The following is a 24,126-nucleotide window of genomic DNA, read 5'->3' as shown; positions in this document are numbered from 1 at the left end:
TGGCAACTTTAGTTTAAAGCCCTCTTCACCAGCTTGGCAAGCCTATGACCAAAGATGCTCTTCCCCTCCTCTGACAGATGGACCCCGTCAGCCCCCAGTAGACCAGGTTTCTCAAAGCGAGTCCCATGGTCTAAATAGCCAAACCCCTGGCTGTGGCACCAGTCCTGTAACCGTTTGTTGACTTGCCAGATTCGACTGGCCCTTTCAAACCCCTTCCCTTTGACCAGGAGGATTGATTGAGAAAACTACCTGTGCTCCAGAGTCCCTTACCGCCACTCTCAGGGCTCTGTAGTCTTTCTTGATAGTCCTCAGACTGCTCCTGGCAGTGTCACTGGTGCCTATGTGAAACAGCAGCAGTGGATAATAGTCAGTGGATTGTACAAGGCTTGGTAGCCCCTCTGTGACATCCCTGATGCGAGCCCCTGGTAAGTAGCACACGTCTCTAGAGAGTGCATCAGGTTGGGAAATGGGTGCCTCCGTACCTCTCAGAAGAGAGTCACCTACTATTATCACTTGTTGCCTTTTATTAGTGGCGCTGGTTGTTATACAGGAGCAGATCGGGCTGCCTTAGCTCCAGCATCTCTCCTGGTGTGATGGGTCTTCCCTCTTCAGTCTGCAGAGTGGTGAAGTGGTTCTGCACGGGCACCTCAGGCTTCAGGGGAAGTCTCTTCCTCCTGCTGGTCCTTGCCAGTGCAACCATCCATTCTTCTGTACTATTGGACCCCCTCCCTTCTGTGCTGAGGTTCCACATCAGATTGGTAAAGAAATGCAGTTGCCATGGGTTTAGAGGAAAACTGGTTAAAGGCAAAGATTGGATGTTTAATGGTGGCTTTTCAGAATGGAAGAATCAGCAGTAGGGTCTTTCAGTGCTCAACGTTGGGACCAGTTTTATTCAGTATCTTCATCAATGATGTGGAGAAGGAAGTGGGCGGGGAAGTCTCCAGATTTGCAGATAGTACTAAGCTCTGCCAGATTGTCCAACACCGTGCCATGGAGGGGAGATCCAGAAGGACTTAACAAAGCTGGGCATAAACATGGCAGATGAGCTTCAGTGTGGATAAATTTAAAGGGATATATTTAAGGAAAAATTATCTAAGCATCTGTACATGACACTGAACTCAGAACTGACAGTTACAACACAGGAAATACATCTTGACATTATTGCTGATACTTCCCTGAACTCATGAGTACTATGTGCAGCAGCAGCCAAAAGTGCCAACAATATGTTGGATATCATCAGGAAGGGTGTAGAGAAGAAGCCAGTGTGTGCCATTTCACTGCTGTCTAAAACCTTGATGTGCTGTATTTTGAGTATGCTGCATAGTTCTTGTCTCCACAACTCGGGAAGGACACAGTAGATCTGGAAAATGTACAAAGAGCAACTAAAATGATTAAAGGGATTAAGCAGCTGCTTGACCAAGAGAAGCTAAAAAGGCTGGGACTCCTTAGTTTGGAGAGGAGAACAATAGAGGATGTGTGTGTATGTATGATTTTTTTTTTATAAAATCACAATGGTGGTGGAGAAGGTGAATGCATCATCAAATCCCATGACATTTGAACTAGGGACATTCAATGAAACAAGTAGGAGATCAACTGTCAACAAATGGAAGAAAGTACTTCCTAAGACAGTTAGCGGTGAACTTTTAAATCTGCTGTCACAAAGCTGTGGAGGTAGACAACATCATCAGATTCATGAAGGCTATACACAAATCCATGGATAACAAGTTCATAAATAGGTATTACAAAGACCAGACAAGGGTAGATCCTATAGCATCCCTAATACAATAATTTTGGGTTCTGTGAGAATATGAAGGGAAGAGACCACTGAAAGGCACCAGGCTGGAGTTAAGGCTTTGATAACTTCAGTAACAGGTTCTTGGAGGAAAGAGAATGGTAGTCCTGGTTTTTTTTCTACAGTTTGTTGTTTTCGGTTATCCTGTGTTATGGGCAAAGCTGGTCTACCAAATGAATCATCAAGGTGAAGGGTAGCATATTTGGGGTTTGAATGAAGGAATTCTATTTGTAAGTACTTTTTGATCAAGAGGAATCTGTCAGCCTGTAATTTTTGTTGTATCTGTATCAGAGGCATTCTTTTTACCTTCCTTGGTCATGATAGAGTTTCATTAAAAAAATCTGTAACAACATATTGATATCCAAACACGTTACCATGATATCTGAAGATCTCTTCCTTCCTTCTTTTTTGTATGTCAAGAAAAAGAAAGGAATCTAGGTAGCTTTTCAGTGACAGTATGTCTGTATGATGATGTTCCAGGCTTACAAGCCTCAAATATGATTTTGAAGTAGATGGGTGTCTGTGGTTAGAAGACACAAGAAACCTTTCTCAGGCTGTTGGGGTCCTTCTGTTCATTCTACTGAAAGCAGAGGGAATATGTGAATGGACAGAAAATGTTCTTAATCCTATGGTAGAAAAAGAAGAAACAATGGTTAAAAACAGACAACTGCATGCTTGTCCTGGTTTTAGGCTGTTGAATCCAGCAGTGTTATGAATGCAAGGCTGCTGCAGCTCCATATCCCCAGGTTCAGCCATTAGAAAGGTGGACCACATATTCCTGATCGCAATATCAACAAATCAACACAGGCAGAAAGCAGTACCCTACCAGCACACACAAACATGTAGCACTGCCACAAAATGGACAGCACAGACAGCGTGATTCTGTTCCTCCTCTCTGCCTGATCAGGATCAAAGTCCACTGGTGGAATACATATACATACATACATATATTTATATTTATAGTATCAAAATATTATTTGCTCCAGTAGTTGGGCTCAGATAGTCAATCCTGTAGCTGGCCCCAGATCTCCCTGCTCTCCCCAGCTGCTGACACCCAGACATGTGAGCCCTCAAGGTTCACAACCACACTCCGGTTGCTGGTGCTTGGACCTCTTCCTGTTACACGGACGTGGGTTTCCCCAGTAGCTGGTCTAGACATATGGTCTTCCCAGTAGCTGACACTTGGACCCCTGTCTCTCTGGTAGCTGGCTCAGATCACTGGTCTCCGTGGCCAGCATCTCTTGGATGTTGGTTAGTGACGGGATCGATGGGACTGAAGGAAATGAACTTCACCTATATGGCTCTTGTGCTCCTCACAGCCCTACGCTGTGTGCTGCTGTGTGATCTTTGGTGTCATCACCAAACCAGGCAAGAGAGGGTGGAACAAGAGAATTCATTAGTTACTGCCAGCTGCTTTGGCTGACTTCTGAAAACAGTTCAGATGTGAGCTTTTGATTCGCGTTAGGATTGCTGTGTTTGAAATACAAACCCGCGAAAACTAGCCATCTGAGATAATAGCTGCTCTTTGAACATGATACAGCCTGCTTGTGCGCAGTGGCTCCCAGTGTCAGGATCAGAGACTGGTTTGAAGCCAGGATGACAGTCTTGTTTCTGCTATCTTTCTTTCCTTCATTCATCATTTTCCTTCTACCTTACTTTTTCCTCTCTTTCAGCTTCCCTTTTTCTTTTCCTTTTCCTTTTCGCCACTTACCTGGTAACAATCTAGTTTGCCTACCAGTCATCATGAGAGTGCCATTGCTGTGAATTGCAATTAGAAAGGCTACTTCCAGTTGAGTGAATAGTGGAAAAGGTCTAAAAAAGCGTGGTACACTTTGCTAGTCTGTCCATGGGAGAGAAACTTGCAAGTGGGAATCGGTGCCGGGGGACAGAAATTTGCATTTGTTAGATTTGCTGCTCTTTCCTTTTTTTGCTTTTTGTTTTGTTCTGCTTTAGTACTGAACATGAACAACAAAAACAGCTCAGAAGCATTTAAACTCATTTTTGCCATTTCCCCAACAAAAAACAGTAATAATTAAGACCAGCTAACAAAGCTTTCACAGAAGCTGTTTCCTTCGTTTAGCTAAAGGGATTAATGAAAACTTTCAAACTGAAAACTACTGAATTATTTAGGTGTTAAGATAGTTTAGTTTTATTTGTGTTGAGTAGAAGGCTACATATTTTAATATAGCTGTTATATGGAGGGAAATTTACATACAATTCTACCTAAAAAAACATAAAATGCATTTTTATCAATAAAGAGGGTTTATTAGCATCTTATCCCTTATGAGCCAAAGAAATGTCCTTATTAACATAACAATCTTCAGAAGCTGTATGTATGCAAAATACTTTTACCATCCATCTTAAATGTCCTATTACATGTGTATGTAAACTTTTGTTACAACTAAGAAACTTAAAATGAAAACCTAAAAAAAAACCATCCCAGCCAACCTCTAATTTCATCTCTGATCTTTAAAACATGGAAAGAGCAAATGGCATTGCCTCTGGAGTGAAGTCAGAGGGAGAAATCTGTTATTTAGAAAACCTGATACAAGGATTGATTTCTTATCTCCCTTTGTAAGCTCAGTAGAGGCTTTAGCTTCTTTAATCTGCACAACAGATTGTCTAGTTTGGAGGATGTTGTGTGAAAGCTTAAATCCCTGTTTAAAGTCAACATATAAAAGGGGCCCTTTAGCTGAACTGTCCTGCAGAATACCATTGGAATGCATAAGAAAACCAGACAGGCAATAAAGCGTTAGGCCTACTTTTATCCCTTTTTCTGTGTGCGACTTCTTCACACAAACACAAAGACATCTATCTATTATCACAATAGTCATGCTGTGAATTCTGAAGCCGTTTCTTGAAATGGTTACCAAAATAATACTTTTCCTGAAATAATTACAAAAAGTCATGACAGAGTTTGTATCATAGTTAGGTTCATCTTCTATATACATTTAAAAGCTTATTCTCCTAAGGGAAAGAAATAAACATTCACTCTTGTGACAGTAAAAAACATACCCATCTTTGTACCACCACTCTGTTCCTAAATGCTTGGCAATTCAAAACTGCAAAGAAGAAAAGTTCTCCAGTGCATACAGAGCCAAAGGAACTCACTGCTATGAGCTGTGAAAGCCACGATCTTGACAGTTAGAGCAGGGCTAAGGTAGTTTTTTGGCTAAGAATGTCCCAAAACATTGCAAATAGAAGGAAGAAGACCTTGGAAGGAATGTAAACAGTGGGATTTTGAGCCCTGCTTACACATCTGGATAATGAAACGCTTGACTGGAAATGAGCTATTTACTTACAGCCTTCTACAAAGTTTCTCACACCTTGCTCTGAAATATCTAGGTCCATTTAAAGTCACAGTTATGTTATCTTATTAAATAGATGGATCACCAATCTGGTCAAGCATGCCCAAGAAAACCGATGTTCCTTTTGGTTTCAGTAATGATTTGTGTGAACTGGAGAGTTTGCACTCTCAAAGCTTGCTTCTGAAGGCTCTGATATCAAATTAAGCAGATAGTCTGAGCTTTTCTCTCATGGGGAATTTCTTTTTCTGTTTTCTGATGGTATCAAAGCCTAGGATTTAATATGCATGAAGCAAAGATATCTGAATTGTTGACAAATCAGAGTATACATAGCAAAAATTATTCTGAGGCATTTCTTACTGTAGTGAAATATGGTGTGATGACTGACCGTTTTATCAATATGTCATTTAGATATCTAATATCTCTCTGAGGAATTTGGTATTGCATCCATTTTTGTAAGTGAGTACAGCGAAGCACAGCATGCTAAGCCTTGCAAACAGACATAGAAGTTGCTGGGAGCTTTCCTTCCTTTTTCTAAACTCACACCAGTGCTAGGGATAATCACACTCTGTGTGTGCATGTGCGTGCACATGCACTCATGTTCTTATGGATGTGCCTAAACCCTATTTTAAATGCAAATACACTAAAAATAGACACACCTGTATTAAACAGTCAAAGCAAGGGCAGGAATGAAAGCTATGGCTAGTAGTGTCGTGCATCCAGTTGTTACAGTAGTTAGTTAGAGATGATGTGTAGCAGATGGATGTAACAATAATTTATCCAGTGATAACTGCACCTTCTTTGTCTCTGTCAGATAAACCCCAGTAAAAACAAACAAACAACCAACAACAACAACAGAGACAATGGAGAAGAAAAATGAGAGTGCTTGTGAAGTGAAATAACCGTATGTGTGTGTCTTTTGACACTTCATTTTTAGATGACCCAAGGCTGACAGATCCAGAGTATAAGTATCACTTTTCTTATAAAAGCTGGTCTGCAGAAAATGATATCCTGCCCCAAGGAAAACACGTACTTAGCCGAAAAGCAGTGTACTGTGTGACTTGGCCCCCCTGCACAATAAAGTTTTTTGCTACACAAAGCTCCAGGTGGTTTTAATTTCAAACTGAATTTCTAATCTTTTCTTCCAGACTCTCAGAGGAACAGAGAAGAATCTTATGGTTTTATCGTTACTACTGCAATAATCAAAATTGCTCCCTTCCTCTGGTACTGGGCAGTGCACCCAGTTGGGATCGAATGACTGTATCAGAAATGTATACTGTGTTGCAGAGATGGAGATTTTCTGATCCTCTGGAGGCACTTGGGCTTCTGACTTTCAGGTAAGGGAAAATTAACCAAGTAGGAAAATAACAATAAACAGAATGATCATGTTACAATCATGCTGATTAATTCAGCACTTCAATTTGCTCAGCACAGTATCATGCTTTGGTTCACTGACTGTGCTTTCAGTTCTGTCCCTGTGTCAAAGTGAAGATATAGTTGCAACTCTTGTGATGACCTTGTGTTGAACATGCCAGCCCTGCCTTCATGGCTGAGAAGGTTTTCTATTTCTCAGGATAATGAAAAGAGTATTTCATTCTCTGTGGCGGATTCAGTCAGTTTCTGATAACAGGTGATCAGTCAAATACTTAGCACTTACATAGCACTCCGTATCTTCAAACTACTTAGACATGAAGTGACTAATGGGAGATAAGAAGGACTGAAATATGCTTCTAGATTGTGATGCCATGTAAATACATACAGTCCCATCTGTAGCCCATCTTTCTGAAGTAGATAGGATGAAACTTTGAAGTCAGTTCCCCACACTTTGAATAAATTCTGTTGTGATGCCTTATGTTCCACTCCCACTTCTTACACTGGGAGCTGGTTGGTTGTTGGAAAGCTTTCTTGATGTTGGAGATAGTCTTACCTATGATGTAACAGCAGATGTCAGGGGACAGAATCTGTGTCAGCAGTTACATTTCCTCCAAAGCTTGGGAGGTATTTTGCGTGAAGCGATCTACCTGTAAAAACATTAAACGTGTGGATGAAATAGTTGAGCAAATTTGGTTTAGCAAGCCCTTGCTTGTCTGGGTAAGCACAAGCTGCACCAGCTTTGCAATCTCAGTTCCATGTTATACCTTTAGAAAAAAAAAACTCACCCAAAGCTTTACTTGAGAAAAGACTGTATACACTCACCTCCACATTATTAAAAAATAGTTATTTAATAATATAAAACTATTGACTGTTATTTCCCTCTGGATGTAATTTCCTAAGAATACCTGTGTCTCACGTTTATATCTGAACTATTAGCAGTTTCACGTGTTTGCATACATGTCTTTTTTACGTTTAGTGGGAATGATGGAAGCAAAGATCCTGAAAGATCAGGTTTTGGAGCATATTATCATTATCTTATTTGCCATTATTAATCTATTAGAATCCATTTCTAATTTATAAAAGAACCATGTAAAGGAGTATATGGGCAGTGTGTTGTCTTCCACACCCCAGAGTAGCAAGAGATTTTGAGATGGTTTGTCAGAGCATGCCAGGCTTTCAGATCAGACCTTTTGTCAAATTTTGTTTCTGTGTATGGGTGGCATTTCTGCAAATGAAGAGCTTGATTGTTCTTTGAAGATGCAGCTCTGCATCAGGCTGTGGTGCAGAATATCAGTCCTGTCAGGTGCTTCACAGGATATTTAATATGACTCAGCCTGTCACAGAGCTTCTCAGCGTGTAGTGGATGCAGTCTACACACTCTTCATTCTGGCTACCACAAAGATTGCTGGCATGAAAAGATGGGAAGATGTCATCACTTTGTCTCTCCTGGTGCCACTGTTGGGAGTGGCTGGCACCTGCAGTGGTGCCAAAGAACGAGTACTTCTGATCAGGATCTTAGCTGGTTTGTCCCTTTAGTTTCTTTCTCACAGAAGATAATATCAGTCTTTTTTGTTTCATGCTAACACTACAGAAAGGAGTTCTGGATCACAGTACAAATGCTCTTTAAAAAAAAAAAAATTCTGTCCTTTACATATCCACAATATTTTGTAGGTGCATGAACAGCTGGGAAGCTAACCTTCAGAAACAGAGGGATTACATTTCCTTAAAGATGTCTAGTTTCAGAGGTGTCTAGGTCACGTGATTTAACTGCTGAGAGACATGTATATGTGAATTGAGAGAGTGGGTTGAAGGAGAGGAGTACTTTCCATATAAATGGATTTCTGAGGTTTCTTCTCTTGGTTCTCTTTTTCTCAAATTTCAAGCATTTTCAAAAGTAAAGTAGCACTGGATAGGGTCCAACTTTCCTTCACCATTACTTTCACTAACTTTGGATTGTAGGCTCCGTAGCTGAGCTGTTTTTGAAGGTTCATTCAACTCTATCCTGTATTATGTTTGGTGCTGACAGTTCATCAACTCAGTTCCTTACTTCTATCATCCACAAAACAGCTCTCTGATTTCTTGTGATTACTGAGACACAGCTGAAAGATCCATGTTCATATAAAACATGAACAGAATATAAAATAAATGTTCTTTATATATTCCTGTCTATTTTAAGGACTTGTGTTACCATCACTATTAAATCATAGGTAAGTAAAATAAATTAGGGCTGATCTTTGTCTACATGTATTGTTACATAATGCAAGAATGCAGGAGCGGCTGCACTAAATCAGACCAAAAATCAGTCTAGTGCATCCTGTCTCCAACAGATACCTAGGGAGGACAATGAGAATGAGCCAAACATAACGACACTGTGCTATTCTCCCAACTTCCAGTAATCTGCAGCTCAGAGACTTCCTGAGACAGAATTTTTTAGTTTAAGAGCCCTCTTGCGTTTTTCTTCTATGATTTTTTCCAAATAAAAATTGATTCCACATAAACATTCAGCTTTCAGAACATCCTGTAGCAAGGAGATCCACAGTTCAGCTCTATATTGTATCATTTCTGTGTACCACAATTTACCACATTATTAGCAATACGGTAAAAGAGACCAAGAGTTTCCAATCACTCCAAATTTTGTATGCTTCCTTTGCTGGAACGTCAGTTTGCAGTGTCTTAAAGAGAACCTGAATTCCTCCTGCAGGCATGTGCTTACTCTTTATACAGTTTAGAGAGGGAACTCAAAATCGCTAGTCGCTTTTGCAAGTCTTGGGCTGGGGACTCTAAATTATCCTTCTTCTCAGAGCACAAAAGCAGCATCTGTCCTGATGATTAAGCTCAAGCTCACATTTGCAAGTATAAAGAAATAAAAATCATTGGAGGCACTGCCTCATTGCCTGGGTTAGCAGACAGTATCACAGAGCTTAGGGAGAGGTATCACGGCCCATCAGATCAAGCCCTGTTATCACACATCCGAGGTAGAACGCTCTTTGCAACTTTCTGAAACTTCTAAATTGTTTTGTTCACTACACAGTTAAATGTACAATTTAATAGAGGTTTCTTGTTCTTTGAGCATGTCTCTCCAGTTTATGCTCTTCCAGTTTGCAGGCACATCTCAAGGCAGCCAGATGATATCTTTCTCATTTATGCAGTGGAAAGGAAGAACTTTCATAAATTGGAAACACAATCGTGGTACATTTCACAGATAAATTCAGTAGCAACCTTGCATCCAGTCCTTGCAGCAAGTGCATTGATTCTTAAAGCCCCAGAAGCCAACGCTTAAAAAAACAATTTAAAAAACAATAAATGTTTCTTTAATCAATAAAGATGGGATGGAGAGGATGGCGGGGGGAAGTGCAGAATAATATTTCACACTCTTAGTTTTACCTCTAATTTCAGGGAAGGGTGATTATAAGCCATTGCTAATTTTCCCTAAGGCAGAAGGTATAGAGCTGGTCCCTCCTACTCAGCACTGCTTATTGGTGCCCTGTGCATTTTACCAGTGACTTCACTTACTGAGTTTGGTAAAAAGCCAAGCTTTAGTGGAGTCAGAGCTTTCTGTAACTGTATCTACTTTGCATGGCACACTAGCCAGGGAAATGACACCAGTACACCGGTTTATTCAGAGAATTTTCTTGATGACAGAAAGAAACCAAAGGCAGTGTTAGAAATGCCATCATTTATGATATATTGCTAACATGCCAATTTTTTGTGTACGTATAGAACACCCGCACTTAACACATTTTGGTCAGGTTATTTTGCTATTCAAATTATTGAAAATGAAAGCCAAAATATATTCATTAACCCAAATAGTGGACTGCTTGCTCCAGCCTTGTTTTTCTGGCACATCTAGTGTACACTTGCAGACCTGCGAGGTATCGTGGCTAGGAATCAGAAAATCGAGCTAGAATCAGGAAACAGCCACCAAAGAGGGTATGTCATATTCCAGTATTGTGCATGGCTGCAACCATTCTGAAGAGAGCACTTTTATCAGTAGACAGTGGAGGTGAAGACATAACCTCACTGGTAGGCTTAACAATTTTTCCTAGAAACTTTCTGCTAAATTCTAGTTCTGTCAGGGCAAATGAACAGAAAAGGACATTCCTTTAAAACCATGTGCTGATTCAGAGGATTTTGAGAGCAGACATTAAGGTTTTATGGGGTTTTATGCTACCTTACTTATTCCCTGTATGGAGCAGGCAGAGTAGAGGAAGATGTGATTCCTCCCACCTCTCCTTGACCAGAGAAGATGCCCTTTTGGTTATAGCATCCATCAGGCTTTGACTCTCACCGTATTATTGTTGATTTTCACGTTATATAGCAGAATAGCTGTTGAGTTGCAGAGGTTAGGATATATACCAATATATGTGAAACTCACTTTCTAACCAATAATTGTAATAAAATGTGATAGCTAGAAGCCAGAGTTTGTTCTTACACCTTTGAAAGCCAAATTGATTTTGGAAGTGTTGAATCAGATTGTCATTGTTTTAATAAAAGCAGAATGTGAAATGCTCCCTGAGAGTCCACAGCAGAATGCCAAACAGAGTATTTATCAGATACAGCTAGAGCATATCTTGCCTGTTTGCATCTTACTTGGTTTAAAAGGCTGCAGTTGTATATCAATGTGGAGAGCAAACACAGGCTTATGCAAAGAAATAAGATAAGAACAAAGCAACACTCTACAATTAATTTGATACTTTAATGTATAGAACACACTACTGATAAAGCTTTAAAACTGCTTTGTTGTAACGTACATGAAATTTAGTGATAACTTACATAGAGATGTATGCATTGTTAGGAATAGACAACTCTTCATTTTAAGCATCATAATGTGATTAATTCCTTTTTTTTTTCACTGCCTTTAACCACTTTTAGCTTTCTTGGCAATAAATATGAAGATACTACAACAGACAGCTATAGTAAGACAGCTAACAATGGACAACTATGCAGGATATGGCATGCTTTCTGTACATAAGTGTGCAATCTAATCAGGAGGCTAAACCTGTAAATAACCAAGTTTTCCATGTTTTGTTCTTTTGTTTTAATGTAACAGAGAACAAAGTTTGTCTCTGGGGTGGGAAGAACCTTCTAGATCACACAGGTTTCAAATGGAAAACTGTTTTTTGTTAATTTCTTCCTATCTTGTTCTCTCCTAGGATATGGTTCACCATATGGTCTCCATGACATCTTAAACTTATTACTAGTTGCTTTAGTCAAAATTTCTTGTAGAAAATCTATGTAAGCATTACTTAAAGTATATTTTCTGTGAGTAAATTCTACAGATCCATCTGGCAATTGATCAGCCAAAGCAACAGCTAGCGTATCTGACCATGAGCTTTGCAGTGTGGGAGGGATGGGGAGCGTTCCCATGTCTTATCACAATGAGGGGTGAATATATTCCTCTTTTTCAACTGAAAAATTTTGAGAATCCAGTGTCCTTTTTACTGATGGTATTTGTTATCTTTCTGTACTTTCTTTTAGTCCTTGCCATTTTCTAATCTTCATACACTCACACAGTGTTTTCTTTAGAAGCCCTCAGAGGGATGAAAAAAATCACCAACAGAAAGCAAATAGCCCTGCTAATTTTATCTGTGTGCTAAAACTAAAGGAATTCCTTAATTATTATTATTCTTTAAGTTTCTTCTCTTTTCCTGTCTAATTACTTTTAAAATACTTAAACTGCCACCCAAAACTTAGCTGTCTATTCTTTTAAACAGTTCTTCCATACTTTCTCTCCTGGCCCAGTTGCACCTGTCAGTGACATGATATCCTTTACTACTTAGAGGGGTTTTTTATTTTGAATTGGTATCTTCATTCCAATAGGTTTGCTAGCTCAACCTTCCTTGTTTCTGCCAGACTTAATAACATGCATTTCATGGTACCTTTCATGGGAGTCTTTCTTTTTTGAAAATGCAACAGAACTTAAAATGTGAAGGGAATTGCAGAAATATATGGCATGTTATAAGCCTCTAACTTAAAAGATGGCTCGTGAAAGGCCATTCTGTTCTCTACAGAGATCCTCACATGCTAGAAAATGTAGTGAACTGTATAGTTCCACTTACTTGATAAATACCTTCCAGCATAGGGTTATTTGAGACAGTGCAATAAAATTAGGATAATAAAACTGTTAAAAATGAAATGCACATCTATTTCTCATTTACAGTGAAGTCAGCACTAGCAAATGCTAAAATCTCAAGAGAATTTCACAAATCCACAGGATGCCTCAGCAGCACTTAGTTTCCTGTTTGAATCTGATTTAGCTGCAAGGTACAGCTAGACAAATAGCTCCCTACTGGCTATCCATATGAAAAGAATCAAAGACTGTGAGTTGTTCTTACTTCTAAAGCAAATTGTAATCTATGCTCATCCAGCTCAAAATTCAACTTTTACAAAAACTATCTTAAAGTCTCAAGGGAGACGTAACAATCTACAGCTGCTTAGACAGAAGTTATAAAATGGGTGGCTGTCAATCATTGGCATCATGCAGGGAGAGAAGAACAAAACAGCAAAGAGGGTGTTAAGGTTAAATATCAAAGGAAATCAGTTTCACAACTTAAGGAGAATCCAGGTTGCGAAATGAGCTGTGAAGGGGAAATTTCAAATCCTGCATAGTGTAACCTATTGCTAAGGACTAGACTCAACAGCTATCATTTACATATTGTTTATTTTTCAGTAGTGTCTCTGAGTATGTAAACCTGGAACAAAGTTATAAGAAGTCACAATCTCTGTTGTGGAGTACTCATTACCTGAAGAGAGGACAAACAAAATCAGCCAAAAGAAGAAAGGTACAATATGTTACAATGCAGTCAGGCAAATGAATGAGGAACACCATAGTTCTAATCACTTAATTATTTATTGATCAATAGGTTGTTTGTTGAGAAAAAAAATACAACTAGAAGTAATTGGAAACCTGGATGAAAATTACCATTTTGAAACTATTCAAAGAAAGAGTCATGCAAGCATTGTTTAAGTTTTTTGTTTTAAGTTGCTTTTTTACTAGCTAAATTCTCAGAGATTTTGGTGACAACCATAAAACAACTAGGGAAGAGGAGTGCCTGAATCTCCTGCCTCTCTGAAGCCATTATCAGAGGCCACATGTCAGGATCCTGATAATCTATGGTTCAAATCCTTTGCAAAATTGATCTGATATAGGTGAGCTGTGGTACAGATGAGCTGCTCTTTCTTAGGAGAGTACCCTTAACGACTGGGATATTGAATTCGTTGTGATACAGTTGTCTCACTTCTCTGCTTCCAGAGTTTTCAGTATGTGTAAATAATTACATATTCATTGTAGCAAGCCCTGGAAATCAGCTGTCCCCTAATACCCAAGCTATGAAGCTGTTTTTCTTAGGCCTGAAGTGATTTCTCTTGCATTGAGACGCAGAGCCAAAAAATCAATTAATTGTGTCCTCTAATCAAAACTAATTTATGGATTACTGAAATCAGATTTGATGCAACACTTAGAAGTTTGCAAGATTATTCACTGGAAAAACCCTTCTAGCCAAAATTAATTACCAGACTACAAGATGGCATAGTTTCCAGGCATGTGAAGGGTAGGATTTTTTTACTCAGATCTGCTTCTAGACCCTACCCCGTTATAGGCTTTTAGCTAATAAACTGATGTATGTAAGCATGAATAGCATAAGCACCATGTAATACTAGTTGAGTTCGTAAGTATTTGCTGTAATTCTAGTGTTTCTGAGGATGTTAAATGTTTGCTCAAATACAAATGTAAGGGGTAAACCAAATACAATTAAATATTTTTCTATTGTACCTGTGGCCCTGAACAGCATTGAAATTCAAGAGAGCAATGGATATTACATCTGGGGCTTAAATTGTCAGGTAGTTAAGAGAATGTGTTAACTGCCCATTCTTTCAAAAAGATTCAACTCAGCCTCAAGCTGACCTCAAGATTTACAAGCTGAAGGAAACAGTTTAGTAACCAGGACCAACAAATTACCAAAATCTCATTCAAGAAGAGTGACAAGAGCCATGTTTCCTGAAGCAAACTAACCTGTAGATTTTTCACTACAGTGTCTATGCACTTGTGCTCATCATTGTTCTAATCACATTTCTATAGATACTTTAACTTAGATATAGCCCCAATTTTGACTTACAGTAAATTAATTCTAAACAAATTAACTGTTAGCTGTTGAATTTTCTGGAAAGGTTGCGATTAAAATAATTTTATCATTCTTTGTTTAGCTGGAAAAAATATAAGAGTTTCTCTCATCATAGCATTGCATATATTCAAATGCTGGCTGCTAGTAAGGACAAGCAGTAACTAAGTAATAACATTTTTCTGCTTGACTTGGTGCCTATATAGAGCATATTTCACTGTTCAGTAATGTGTTGAACTAGGCGAGAAGGGGAAGGGAAAGACTAATTTCCATATTATCTGCACATGCTTGGCACACCAGCCTTTGGAGCAATTGCATAATTAGAAGATAAGATGATATGAAAGGGATTAATTTTTTTAATATGCAGTCCTCCTTCAAATATGTTTTGTTCTAAATAGCCATGTGAATATTAAAGTAACAACTTCATATTCCTAATTGGTTGCCTAGAATAAATAAATAAAAAAATAATCCTTGCAAAATTGGCTAATTTGGGGATATCATGATAATTTATTTATAATGTATTCCCTCTCTCCTCATCAAGGCCCTCTCGGCATTATACAAACAATTATAAACTGTATTAAAAACATCACCAAATACGTACCATAACAGACAAACAACATAATAAAATGAGACCCGCGCCACATTGTTAAAAGAGGGTTTGAAAGTGCTACAGGTGGCTGCTGACTGCAGCACAGAAGCCAGGCCTTTCAAGTAGGTCCAACTGTTAGACTTTTCCTTTTTTCAAAATATCCACATTTTTATTTGATGGTCTGTAGTTAATTCCATGATGAAAGTGTACATATTGTTTTGCTTCAGCTTGTTTTATTGAACTTAAAAGCTCAAGTTTAGAGCTGCAAGTGCCATTATACTTCTGAGCACTTACCTTTACAATTTCTTCTCTTTCTCTCTTGATAGCAATGAGCAGTCATTGCTGCAAATGTGGTACTGTCTCCCGTGTTTCACTTCTGATTTATTTTTCTAGTGGGTATATTGTTGGCAAAAGGTGCTGGATGGGAAGCTGGGAAAAAAGCAGTCTGTTTTTGTGTTGAGCTCGTAAAGCAGTAATACTGGTGGCCCCCTGACACTTTCTGCCATACATGATGGTTCTGATTTCAAAGGACTTTCTCCAGGGCTAATTGACAGGGTAATCTGCATCCTTTACTCATCATTTTTATGTATGCCTAGACTGCCAAATCAGAGATTTTCAAAAGAGCCTAATAGCCGTATCAGTTCAGAGGGGAGGGATTCACTGCTTTTTGTGGGCAGATACTTGCCCTCAGAGAACTGGATCAAAGCTCAGCAGCTCTTTTGAACAATATCTAATTGACTGTGGTGCTGTTTGAAGACATTTTTGCCCCTTTGGCAGAGGTGACCACTCTTGTGGCTCTGGTGACCGAAAGGTCTGTAATGAACATTTCCAATTTGCTTCAGGAGAAGACAGAAAAGAATCTTGGGATGGCAACGGACAAGCTTCAAGTACTGACAGATAGTTAAGGGTGACACCACCTAGCAGACATACACAGAAGAGCACATCTGCTCCTTTCCTTGTGAAAGCGGGACAGCAGCAGAACAGCTAACTGTGAACCAATCTAGGCAACTTCTTTGTACATAAAATTCTCCGTGTATCACAATTAACGTCACAAATGCAAGAAATGAAGAGGTGGAAAATATTTTTGTATTTTATTTTTTCAAAAGAAGTCCTTAAAAGATTATTTTTCAGCTTTCAAATATTAAAAGAAACACTGTATACTTTTTGTTTTTTTCTCTGAAAAGAGAGAAAATGTTCTGTTAAAAGTCAGTTTTGATCAGTCAGGTTACACCAAAATTTCATTCTTTTTCTTTTTTAAAGAAAAATGTTTTGACTAGCTATATTATCCAGCCTTCTTTCCCTGTTTTATCATTGCTGCTACACCATGTTTTCCTCTTTTATCATTTTTACATTTAGAGCTCCATCACAAAATCTATATTAGGCTACAGCCACTCTGGTTTCAACCAGAATTTGTTGAGAATACAGCTTATGCTGAATACTCAAACATTTTCCCGTCAGAAATGGCTGTTTCGCTGACCTGGAGCCTTTCTGGGGGAAGGTGTTGATTTTTTACTAGATTTTCCTTTAGAAAACATAGAAAGAAAACATGCTTTCCATTTCAAAATTACTTCTGTTTAAAAAATATTTTTTATTGTGTTATGATACGAACCAGAAGAGCTGACATTGGAATAAATTGTCTGAAATGAACCCTTTATGTATGGGAAATTTCAAGCTTTTATGTTGTTGCTCAGAACAAAAGAAGTCTTCAAGTGACTGTTAAAAGTTCCCATGGCACGGAAATTTCCTATTTCAGGTAAGTAGGAGCAACAAGAGAAGTTTCACAATTTACTTCATATTTCAGTACATATCAAGGAAATTACAACCTATGATAGCTCAAATTAAAGAAGGTATTTGAAGAGCAGGTTTTTTTTTTCCCTGTATGACACCGTAACAGTCAATCCAATTAAGTTATCTGCTATGTGTTTCTTGACTCTTGTTACAGTAAAGCAAATGAATTGATTTTTTTTCCTATTCCATTTTGAGAGAAAACCTGTTTTTCTAACATTTTATATCAGTGAGAGCTCAGGAGAGTTGCAGTGGTTCGGTAGCTCTTAATGATATCTATTTGTTTTGCTCTAGTTTTCCAGATCAAGATATTCGCAGAACAGCAGTCCAACAAATAGAAAATCTGTCAAACGATGAATTGTTAGAATACCTCCCACAGCTGGTTCAGGTAAGGAAGAAATTGATGGCCAAGGAAGTCTTCTGTCCAGATCAATAACTTCATTAAATACTTTTGGTTCTTTCAGTTTGATTGATACATTGTAAGAGGAATAAATAAGAAAGGCTGGTCAGCTGATGCAATGATTGAATTAACAACAGGGCTGAGCTATAGACTGTTTTCCACTCAAGAGAATGTAGTTGTTTGGCATGCTGATTGAACTTTTCTGTATACTACAAGAAGGTATTTTCAAGTAGAAAAGAAAAATAAAAAATGCATCTGAACAAGAGAAATTCTGCTATGACCACCAAACCAGGGGCTGGTGGTGGCAAGGCTTTGTTACAGTCAGGGAAGCAAATGGTGTTGCAATGAATCACAGTTTTCTTAATACCACATATATGGGGAAAATCATTGTCAGCACAGAGTAACCAGGGCAATTCGGGTATAGAATTGTCTCTTTATAGATGTGTATTGCATTTCACTGGAAATTAATGTTTTACAAGTTATGGGCCCACTGCTTCCAAAGCAATTACTTTGTAGTTGAGTAGGTCCTGTGTTGCAGTTAAGGAGGAACCAGCCATTTTGAAAGCTTTATCCCCTTACTTTGTAACACTGTGCACATGGATTGCTTACAATTCCACGTTTCAGAGTTCCTCAGGGGGTTTTGTGTGTTTTTAAATATATATTTGTGTAAATGCATGCACATATATATGCATATCTAGATAGATATATATGTATACATGTATGAATATATTTACGTAATCCACTGCTGTGAAGCAGTGGAACCTGCACAGCTTTACAGCATTCACACAGTAGGACACTTATGTGACCTTACACCTTCCACAACTTCCATTTCACAAAGAAGTTTATTTTCCAAACCAGGTAATCAGACAAAAATTTAAATATAGCATTGACAGTTTTAAGCAGGGGAAGAAAAGCTACATATTTATGTATATGTTAACACAGCCAGAATCAGGATGATATCTGCCTGTCTTATAGATGGTGGCAGACACTTGTGTCCTGAAGTATCTTTGCTCATTGCGTTGCTAGTGCATTCTCCGTGTGTTGGATTGCTTCATTCAGACTAAGCACTGGGTCCTTTCTAATTAATTTTGTTATAAAGGAAAGACAACAAAGCCAGTGTACAAGTGATTCTTATTATTAATTTATCTCTTAAGGTGCTCAAGTTTGAGTGGAGTCTTGAAAGCCCTCTAGTGAAACTCCTGCTGCATCGTTCTCTTCAGAGCATCCAAGTAGCCCATCAACTTTACTGGTAAGATCATTTGCCGTTACTACCATAGTAATTTTCTGTTATAGTGAACTTTATCCATGATTCTGTTGGTGACAAACTCTCTTTTTGTTTAAAATCAACAGAAAACCTAGTTTTTTGCTTCTTCCTTATTCTCCTTTCAGTACTGGGTATGGCTAAATTGTATAAAAGACCTACTTATCTCTGCCTTCATCCTCCCCCTGGTAGGGGGGAAGTTCTGCTCACTTAAGTAAGATACCATTTGTATTTTTCTTCACTTTCTGATTTGAGCCAAAAAATAATCTTCCTCAAAGTTTGCAAGCTCCAAGCAGCATTGGCTTACTTATAAAGGGTCCTGCTTTTGTGATTTCTCTGACCTCTCCTGAAGCCATCAGACTTCTCATGTGTGTCAAAGTTTATCTTTTACCCCTTTGCATGTCAGTCTGACTTGTGATGGTAGAGTTTCCAATAGTTCCTTTTCATGATTGTGGAGATGTACCAGTCCTGACAGTAACTGCCATTCACCATCTACCTCTATAATATAAGGACCTCTGTAATTGTATTATTGCACGTGGTGGTTATTCTGTTTGCTGTGCTGTTACTACAAGGCTCTCTGAATAGGAATGTGCCTTTCTGCCATCTGAACAACTGCCCTGTGATCTGAAAATCAAACTGTTGTGGGTTTTTTTTTTTCCCATGTTTAGTAATGATGGATGAACTGAGCTTCCATTTACAGTTCAACTGTTTCAGACCCCTTAAAACAAAAGCTTTCCTCCCTGCAAAGGAAAGACAACAACTTGAAATGTAATCATTTGGTTGATGAAGTGTGAGGTCAGAAAGAGCATAGATCATACTTTCATACCTGCATGATCTCTGGAAGTGTTAGTGGGGATAAAACAGAGTTATGAATGTGTTTGTTTCACTGAAATGAGTAGGATAACAATAACATGCCTAATGACCGTATCTGTCAACTAAAGAGGAACCACATTTAGCGAGCCATTTTTCTAACAGTGCCTGAAATATGTCTGAGATGATTTCTACTATCTTATATTAAACTTAGTCATACTTGATATAAAATGTCCAGTCTAGAGTTCTTAAATGTGCTGAGAGTTGGTAGTTTTCCTGTGCAATTAGAAATGATTTCTAGAGTTCAGTGGACAGTGGGAACATCATCGGTTTGCCTGTGTTTTCTTTAACTCCTCTCTTCTTCTCAGAAGAAAGAAGTCTGTGGTCTTCTTCCTCTTTGCAGTGTAGACCCGTGTCGATCCCCATTTTTTTCCCAAATTTTGCTCAAGCTGCCTAATATTATAATCTTGGTTAATATATAGCAGATATTCCATCCTGAATAATAGATATCCTTATCTGGCATAGTACAATTTAATGTGGTAAAATACATTTGTTTTATATATAGCTTAATATATAGCATAACTATACATACCCATATCAGATAGAATATTTCTCAATGTTCACTGTATCTCTGCCTTTCAGCTGGTAGTAGGCCTGTTCATGTCATCCAACCATGGATTGTTTTTCAAGCACGTTTTCCCCCTGTGTGCATTAGCAATTGGAAATATCATCAGCTACTGAGTGTTTGTTAAATATTTTGATTATCGTCTTCTGCTTTGGTTGCACATGGAACAGTTTACTAGTTTACTAAACTTGTTTCTAATTACACATATCCTGGAGTTGCACATGTTTGCGGACACTTCCCATAAATAATATTTCTAATTGTATAAATAGTGTTTTGCTATATTTATCCCTAAATAAACAGTGTCTTCTACCTGAAATGTGAACTGTAGTTTCCTACAGGGACAGCTTTTGGTTAAATCTTAAAATGAACATGTGTTTGTATGTATGTATGTATGTATGTGTAAATGTGGGGATGTATATGAAACATATATATATACACACACATACATTTCTAGAAATATTCAAAGAGATTTACCTTTGTTTTTTTCTTCTTTATAATACAAAAATTTATTTTCTCTAATCATTATTTTTCATTATTGTCTTTCAGTATTTTCTTACCAAGTCACAAGACAGAAATTGATGTAATTTTGTTAGCGTTAGGATCTTGGCAGCATAACTGAAGAGTACATTGCCAGCTAACACTTAGCATCCACTAACTTTCCTTGTAAACTTGGTAATCTTAAGAGTTTGCTGCCAGGGCCTCCTTAGCCAAAAAAGCAGATAATATCAGGAGAAACACTGTGATAGTGGATCAGAGGTGTATATTTGAGTTCTTTTTCATGGAACAACCTGTCAATAAACTGCAACAGATGACTTGTTTCTGAGAATAAATTCACCCAATGGCGATGTCTTAGAATATGGCAAAACCCGGGAGAGTGGGGAAACATGAGTAAATACAGCAGACAGAAATAACAGCAGCCACCTCTGTGGTAGTCATTCTTGGAAGTATAGTGGTAGAACTATGTACACCTAATACAAACTGAGTGGTCATTAGTTTTGGGTGGGGAGGTTGTTTCACATGATATACTTACTGGCTGGCTGCTCTCAATTTCAATAATTGGTAAGTTTTAAACAGTCTGACTAAACTTGGGTATATAATATATATGTTCAGCTGCACAAAATAATTGTGCAAGCATCTAGTAGTCCCATTGAATTTAGTGGAAGGAGCTGGGGTACCTCTTTTATTTAGGCTTTTTTTTTCCAAATGTTTCAGTCTAAACTGAGAACTTAAATATGGCACACATCTCTTAAAATTTTGCTTCTTGTATTCATCACACTATACACTTTTTTTTCTTTGGTTACTCTGCTCCACCATGTTCTTCAGTAGTAAACTGTTTTCTACCTAACATTTCAATTTATGTAATTATTCATATTCCTGTTCCAGTATTTTAAAAGGCAGTTTCCTAAATCATAAATTCTATTTACCATATTTAACAGTAATTTCATAGTTTTTATTAATAAAGCCTTAATTAATTAATAAAGGTTTTCCTTTACTTCACAAATGGAATTTCAGTCCTTATAAAAGTAATGGAAAACAGAGTTTTCTTCCACTTATCTCTAAAGAGATTTTAAAAAGAAGCTCAATGATTTCATAGTGTGGGGAGCACATGTGTGCATGTACACTCACGTAAATTCTTTCAAGAAATGTGATTAGGTAACATTTTATTCTCAAGTGTTGCATTCTGTTTCATTACTAAATTAGCAATCAAGAAGCAAGGACTGGTAAAAACAAACTTTAGTAACAAGATTATATTTGTTTTTAATTGTAATGAATGACATTACCATTCCACTATTAAAAAAATACAGCATTGTGCACAGTGTACCTGCTCAAAATAGAACTTGGAAAAGAAGACTCTAATGTAATTCGGAAAACTGGTGATGTGATTTCAGAACCATGGGGGAAAAGTCAGCTGATTTTAACTTCCATGTTTTACAACACTATTGTAAATCTAGGAACTAGTTACCACAACTGGTATTGACTGTCAACACTAACTTATTTTAATAGCATATATAATTTATAATACTATCTCAGTTATTTAAAATTGACTCAATTGCCCTGCACACCAGAGATAAGCAGTTACCCAACAATGTTGTACCAGCTCATCACCTTTTTAATGTTAATGTTGGATAGTAAATTGGTGCCTCCTTTCCATCAAGCAGTGGTAAGTTTGTCTGAAGAATTTATTTAAAAATTATAGGACAGTAATTGGCAAAGGTGGACAGAACAGATAGAATATTCATTCTTGGGACACATCTTTAGCTGTTGTAAATCAGGGTAGCTTTAGTCTGTTCTTTGCTTGTATCTGCTGCAGATTTGTCCCATTAATTCTGCTATTTAGAGTGAAAATGTAATTGATCTTACACCCTGTGTTTGTTTGTTTGTTTTTTATCACGTGTGACTTTTCCCCTCTCTAAATTCTTGAGGAATTTGGGCCATCTGCATCCATCACTCTTTCAACTCCTCATTGGTACTTTTGAATGAACTCCCCTTCTCAAGGAGACTAAAAGTTGCCCATGCATACAGTGCCAGCACAGGACCCGTGTACCACTTAAATCCCATTTTAATCTTATTTCAAGAGTTCCTAATGCTCCTCCCCCCATGATGCATGGGGAACGTTTACCCCACCCCACTATCTTCTAGAAATTCACTCTGATTCTAGCCTTTTCCCATCAGAGTTCCTGGGAGAGGAGAAGGCTGGAGCAAGTTTTCCCATCCCCTGGAGCTATGGTGAGAAGTTATTAAACTGGTTCTAGCAAAGCAGAAAAGTTTCTTGAGGGGAAAGAAACCTGATGAGCCCCTTTTGGGCCCTTCTGCTTGCTGAAAGTCTCTGTTTATCTCCTTGCTACTGTGTTTAACGCACAGGGGTTTTTTTGTCAGCTTTTGTGCTAGAATGTTAATCCACCCCTCTGTTTCTGGCAACCTGCCAATCGGTTTCCCAGTTGCTTGAGTTTTTCTGGCTTTTAGCTACTTTCATAGGTGGCAGCTGCAGCGTACAATCGAAACAGCTGGCTGGGACAGCAGGTGGCCAGGAGTATGTCTCACAGATGGTTGCCTTCCACAGGAGGATTGAATAATGGGGAGAAGTGAAGTGTCCTCTAAGAGCTGTGGCAGCTGCTTGAAGGTGGTGCTAAGAAACAGGTTTCATTGCCTGTGAAAGAGTACGAGTGTTTGTAAATTTTGGCAGAGCATGAGAATCTGGTATGCTTAGCTCAAGAAAAGAAAAAGTTAGGTGAAATCCTTGCTGAAGGCAAAATGTCCTTTTGTAGCTTTTCTTCTAAGTTCTCTTAGAGTTTTTAAGTCACTAAAACTTTACAGAACTTTTCTAGTTTATAATACTTCTCTACATTTTGACTGACAACCAAGAGAAAAGGGAGTAGTCTTCTATCTTTTCCAGTCCACATCTTGTAGATAAGTAAGAATGTAAGATTAAAAAGGAACTCTGTGAAATCCAGCACACTGAAAACAATGTGAATTAGACTATTGATTTCAAGGCTAGAACATAGTATTTTTGTTTCTTTTTCTATGTGAAAAAGAACTGTAAGAAGCAAAAAGAACATAAGCAATATATAAAAGTTTTAAAAGACCCAAGTTAAATTCTCTACTATTGGGAGGTTTTTCCCTCAATACTATGTTTTCCCAAATCGTTACCACTTAGTTTCATTCAGCACTCCATCATTGGAACAATAGATTATTGCTTCATATTTTCCAAAAGGAAATACATTTTTTGCTGTCAAAACTGGTCTACGTTAATTTACTTCAAGGCTTCAAAAGAAGGAATACTCATCTGTCCAGCACTCTTAATTATCTGAACATTAAACAGGTGGCCATCCTCCAGCTCTTTCTCTTCCTACATTATGGCATCTTTCTCCCACAGTCAGAAGTTATCAAGTCTGCTAATTATTAATGAACTTCCTAAATAGCTGTGTAGAGCAGGCTGAAAAGCCCAACCCATTAAAATGACATTAATGTAAATACAAAATACATCTATTTTGTTTTGTGTTAATTTGGTCTTTCTTACCAATCAGAATCAAAAGATCACTAAATCACATATGTAACTTTAAACCTGTG

General features: G+C 38.0%; 1 protein-coding gene across 1 annotated transcript in view; it reads left to right on the top strand.

Moving 5' to 3' along the window:
* Window positions 1-24,126, top strand: part of PIK3C2G (phosphatidylinositol-4-phosphate 3-kinase, catalytic subunit type 2 gamma) — a 215,084-nt gene that overhangs the window by 83,956 nt on the left and 107,002 nt on the right. The window contains exons 15-17 of the mRNA XM_009332846.1: window positions 6,246-6,434; window positions 17,257-17,350; window positions 18,517-18,611. Of these exons, the coding sequence (XP_009331121.1) occupies window positions 6,246-6,434; window positions 17,257-17,350; window positions 18,517-18,611 (378 nt within the window). The remainder of the gene's footprint in view (window positions 1-6,245; window positions 6,435-17,256; window positions 17,351-18,516; window positions 18,612-24,126) is intronic.

Source organism: Pygoscelis adeliae, unplaced genomic scaffold, assembly GCF_000699105.1.
Source record: "Pygoscelis adeliae isolate BGI_AS28 unplaced genomic scaffold, ASM69910v1 Scaffold38, whole genome shotgun sequence".
Lineage (NCBI taxonomy): Eukaryota > Metazoa > Chordata > Aves > Sphenisciformes > Spheniscidae > Pygoscelis > Pygoscelis adeliae.
Note: the sequence above shows the minus strand (reverse complement) of the source record. Positions and strands in the feature narration are given on the sequence as shown.